Below are 4,797 nucleotides of genomic sequence, written 5' to 3'. Positions count from 1 at the left end.
TCTCTCTCTCTCTCTCTCTCTCTCTCTCTCTCTCTCTCTCTCTCTCTCTCTCTCTCTCTCTCTTCTTCTCTCTCTCTCTCTCTCTCTCTCTCTCTCTCTCTCTCTCTCTCTCTCTCTCTCTCTCTCTCTCTCTCTCTCTCTCTCTCTCTCTCTCTCTCTCTCTCTCTCTCTCTCTCTCCTCTCTCTCTCTCTCTCGCTCGCTCCCCTGCCGCCGCCACATTACCTTGATCCTGCGTCATGAACTCGCTCGTGACAAGTGGCGGCACCTGGCCACGGGGGCCCGTGGCGAACACGCCGGCGCGATTCCGCCTGTCATCCTCGTAAACTTGGATCTGCACTCGCGTCGTCACGGCGACGACGACAACAAAGAAAGACAAAGTTAGTGCGCACAACGACAACGATAACGAAGACAGCGTTGGCGCGCTAAGAGACTTCTCGTTTACCAAGTTTAATGAGTTTAACGAGTTTAACGATCATAACGAGGCACTCACAGGGCTTGGCATCTGATCGGGGTCGAGGCGGCGCTGTTGCGGCGCGGCCTGCACAGTCTGGCCGGGAAACGAGCCGGGGGCGGGGCCGACGGGAGACTGGGGTCCGTGCGGGCCTCGATTCGGCCCCGGCGGGCCACCAGGGGGCGCCGCGTTCTGCGCACCTGAAGCAGACGGAAAGACGGTAAACTCTCGCGTCCGAGGAATTGTCCACAGACACGTCATCAACGCCGCGGCGACGACACTCACAAGAACTCTCACGTGAAATAAGCATTAAATCAATAGAAATACCCATCTAGATGAATACACATGACTATATATAATATATATATATAGATATATATATCTATATATACGCGTAATGCATAAAAAAACAAACAAAAAAACAAATAATACGTGAATAAAAAAATTTGCGCGCTCATCAGCGTCGCTGCGCCGTGCCTCACCTTGCTGCGGGTGGTAGCCCGGCCCAGCAGGGGGCGCCGGCAGTGGCCCGCCATGCTGCCCCGCGTCCGGCGCCCCGTAGCCGCCCGGCGACGGCGGCGGCCCCCCGTACCCCGGCCTGGGCGGCCCTCCGTACTGCTGCTGCTGCTGCTGCGCGCCCGGAGGCCCAGGGTAGGATCCCGGGGGATGGGCGGCCCCTTGCGGCGGCCCAGGCTGCGACGTGGCCGGTGGCTGCCCATACTGCGACGTGGCCGGTGGCTGCCCATACTGCGACGTGGCCGGTGGCTGCCCATACTGCGACGTGGCCGGTGGCTGCCCATACTGCGACGTGGCCGGTGGCTGCCCATACTGCGACGTGGCCGGTGGCTGCCCATACTGCGACGTGGCTGGTGGCTGCCCATACTGCGACGTGGGTGGTGGCTGCCCGTATTGCGATGCGGGGGGAGGGGCTCCATATTGCGACGTAGGGGGCGGTCCGGGTTTGGGCGCGGCGTATGGGGCGTGCTGCTGCTGCTGCTGCTGTGCGGGTGTGGCGTACTGCGATGACGGCGGAGGCGCGACGCCATACGGAGCTCCACCAGGGGGCGCCGCCGGCTGGCCGTATTGCGGCGGCGCCCCCTGGCTGTTGGGCGTCGGCGCCGACGTCGCGTACTGCGTAGGCGGCGCTCCGTAGCCGCCAGGCGGCGCCACGGCATTGCTCTGGCCATAGTACGACGTCGGCGGCGGGGACCCCGCGCCGCCAGGGGGCGCCGGCGGGTATCCGTATCCGGCGCCGCTCGGCGGCGCGCTGCTCACGTTCATGCGACCCATCTGACTCGTCACCTGAACAGTAAAGCAACGTTAGTTACAGTTACAGAGTTACAGACGCCGCGGCGAACCGTACGGTGCTGCCGCCAGCTGAGCACTACTGTAGCAACAGAAAAAACAGTGATCATAGTTGCAGTTAGTATATAGTATATACTACAGTGGAGCCCCGATTTTACGCGCCCCAATTTAACGTGAATTCGGATAGCACGATGAGTAGTTGGACCCCCTTTTTTGCTCTTATATAGCCACGTATATATACAACCCCGATTTAGCGCGACACCGCTTTTTTCGCGATGAAATTTTATGGACCCCCAACCATCGCGTTATAACGGGGCTACACTGTATATACTATGTACTATACATGTCGTTAGCCAGGCAGGATTATCGCGTAACTACATAACACATGAATCGCCAGGACATTTCCAGGACCATCTTACTATAAATTGGAGATTTTCTGTGTGTGTGTATGTGTTTCCGGCTATACGTTTCCGCACCGCTCGACGGATCCTCTCCAAACTTGGTACGAACATTCTACAGATCATGACACGTTGCATGGGCTATTTTTTTTTTTCAGTTTCATTTTTTTCACATTCCACGTTCAAAAACATTTAAATAGTGGGAAATTTTTGCATGGCAACGTCACAACAACACGAAAACACGACGCCACCTATCGGATCTTATATGTGTTAATATTATTTTTTTAAATATTTTTTTAGTTTTTACCACCTAACGGGCATGGACGGGTATGGCTAGTAGTCCATAATCTAGGAAATTCCTTCCTACCTGCTGCGTTGCGGCGCCGGGCGCCGGTGGCGGTGAGAACGGATAGCCATTGTGCTGGCTGTCCGTGTTCTGCTGCTGATGCTGCTGCTGCTGCGGTGGAGCGGGACTCACGCCGGCGGAGTCTCCGTATGGACCCGACACGGTGGCGCCTCCTGGTGATGGGGGGAAGAATATAGAATATACAGCAATATAGGAATATAAGAAAATAGGAATATAAGAATAGGCCTATAGCAATATATCGGGAAGATAGAGAGAGAGAGAGGGGTGACACGAGAGGGGTGACACGAGCGGGCGTTACGTGGGTGGTGGTGCGGCGATGGGGGTACGTGTGCATGAACGATACACACACGCACGCGAGCACGTGTGTACAGATGCATAAGCACACGTACGTACTAAAGAAACAACCTTCTCGATGATCAAATCGGCAACGATGGCCACTGACTCGCACACAGATGGACATGCACGCACACACACACACACGCGCGCGCACTCACACGCACGCACACTTATAAACACGCATCGACTGCATCAACGTTCAGCACCGTCACATCTCGCGGCGGTTCTTCTACCTTGCTTGGCCGGCGGCGGGCCGCCGGGCTGCCCGTGCATGGCTGCCACTCCGGGTGCCTGCATCCCGTAGCCGGCGTGCGACGACGACGGAGGAGGCGGTGGAGCGCCGTAGCTGTTTGGAGGTGCGGGTTGATACATGACATCAAGATGCGGCAGCTAACCCTGCTGCGGCGGCGGACGCAAAAACGCAAACGAATCTTAGAAGAGAGAGTACGAGAACATCTACCTAAACTAGAGGATGCGATCGCGGACACGCATAAAAATGCAAACTTGCGTAACCTCGTAAGGGATAGTGTTCAAAGTCTAAGGATTATACACCAAATACGGAGCGAGACGACGTTGATCAACTCGACAGAATTTGCGGTTCAAGGATAGAGATGATGTCCAGCACGGTGATAGGATAGGATGATGTTTATTACTGGACATGCTCTCTATCCTTGAGCCGAATTTGCTGACTCGCGAGCGACGTAGTGAGTCGGCAGGGTTGGACGTCTGGGTTATTTGATTTTAAAGTCCATTAGTTTATACAGTACACACGTACTTTCAAATATCAACATGTTCAAAGTTTGCTCTAAAAAATGTGAATGTCTACGGATATTATTATTACTAGTATTAGTATTACTATTACTTAGTAATAATAGTACTAGTAGTTTTGTAAATTGTATTTGTAATGTCACATCGACTATGCTCTGAATCCTTGGTACGCGTGCGTTCGCACATTAAACGTAGCAAGACAGTCTTGCACAATAATTAACGTGAGTGATAACTGATCGAAAATACAAACCTAGGTCCTTGGAAATAACCTCGAATGTTAGATGTTACGAAGTTGTGAAATCAGCTGCCAATGGCAATGCCAGCTGTACAGGGACACCGTGTCAACACTCTAAGGTGGTCGCGCAAACAAGTTCGTTCCGCGCTCATTCAAGATCCATTTAACTCTTCACTCGCAGACGAATCGAAAGTTTAGACCGTTAGCTACCTGTCTGACTGCAGCCGATCGAGTGTCGCGTGATTTAGCACGTAAATAACAACAAAAATCATGTATTATTATGCTAGAATTAGAAATGCCACGTCCGTACTAAATACCCGGATGCATTCGTGGCGACATCTATGGAGACACGTTGTAAATAGAATATTTCAGGACAACACCACTGGGAACCGCCAGTTGTATCTTGTATCTTGTAGAGTCCCTTGTGCGGGTATGGGTGTGTGTGTGTGTGCGTGCGTGCGTGCGTGCGTGCGTGCGTGCGTGCGTGTGTGTGTGTATGTGTGTATATGTGTTTGTGTGAGTGTGTGCGTGCGTGCGTGAGTGTGTGTGTGTGTGTGTGTGTGTGTGTGTGTGTGTTGTGTGTGTGTGTGTGTGTGTGGGGTGATACCTGTATTAGATAATGGACTATAGGATACAGGGACATTAATAAACAACAGCGACTACTGACAAATGCACTCATAAATAACGTTATAATAGGTTCATGCAATATATGCAGTCTCCCTCTTTTTATCTGCTCTCACTCTCCCCCCTCTCCTCTCACTCTCCCCCTCTCTCTCACTCTCCCACTCTCTCTCTCTCACTCTCACTTTCCTCTCCCTCTCTCTTCACTTTCACTCTCTCTCTCTCTCTCTCTCTCTCCACTCATTCTCTGCCTCTCTTTTCTCTCTCTTTTTAAATTCCTCCCTTCTTTTTGTTGCTCTTTCTTTCTCTCTCTTA

At 52.7% G+C, this 4,797-nt stretch overlaps 1 protein-coding gene across 1 annotated transcript in view; it reads right to left on the bottom strand.

The window, feature by feature from the left end:
- The window catches only part of LOC106814759 (protein transport protein Sec24C-like), a 12,026-nt gene extending 7,851 nt beyond the window's left edge, over positions 1 to 4,175 (bottom strand). The window contains exons 1-6 of the mRNA XM_014819105.1: positions 3,877 to 4,175; positions 3,092 to 3,257; positions 2,523 to 2,674; positions 935 to 1,754; positions 492 to 652; positions 224 to 332 (exon numbers count right to left, since the gene is read on the bottom strand). Of these exons, the coding sequence (XP_014674591.1) occupies positions 224 to 332; positions 492 to 652; positions 935 to 1,754; positions 2,523 to 2,674; positions 3,092 to 3,230 (1,381 nt within the window). The 5' untranslated portion in view covers positions 3,231 to 3,257; positions 3,877 to 4,175. The remainder of the gene's footprint in view (positions 1 to 223; positions 333 to 491; positions 653 to 934; positions 1,755 to 2,522; positions 2,675 to 3,091; positions 3,258 to 3,876) is intronic.
- Positions 4,176 to 4,797: the final 622 nt, after the last annotated feature.

The sequence above is a fragment of the Priapulus caudatus genome, unplaced genomic scaffold (genome assembly GCF_000485595.1).
Source record: "Priapulus caudatus unplaced genomic scaffold, Priapulus_caudatus-5.0.1 Scaffold974, whole genome shotgun sequence".
In the NCBI taxonomy this organism is placed as follows: Eukaryota; Metazoa; Priapulida; class Priapulimorpha; order Priapulimorphida; family Priapulidae; genus Priapulus; species Priapulus caudatus.
Note: the sequence above shows the minus strand (reverse complement) of the source record. Positions and strands in the feature narration are given on the sequence as shown.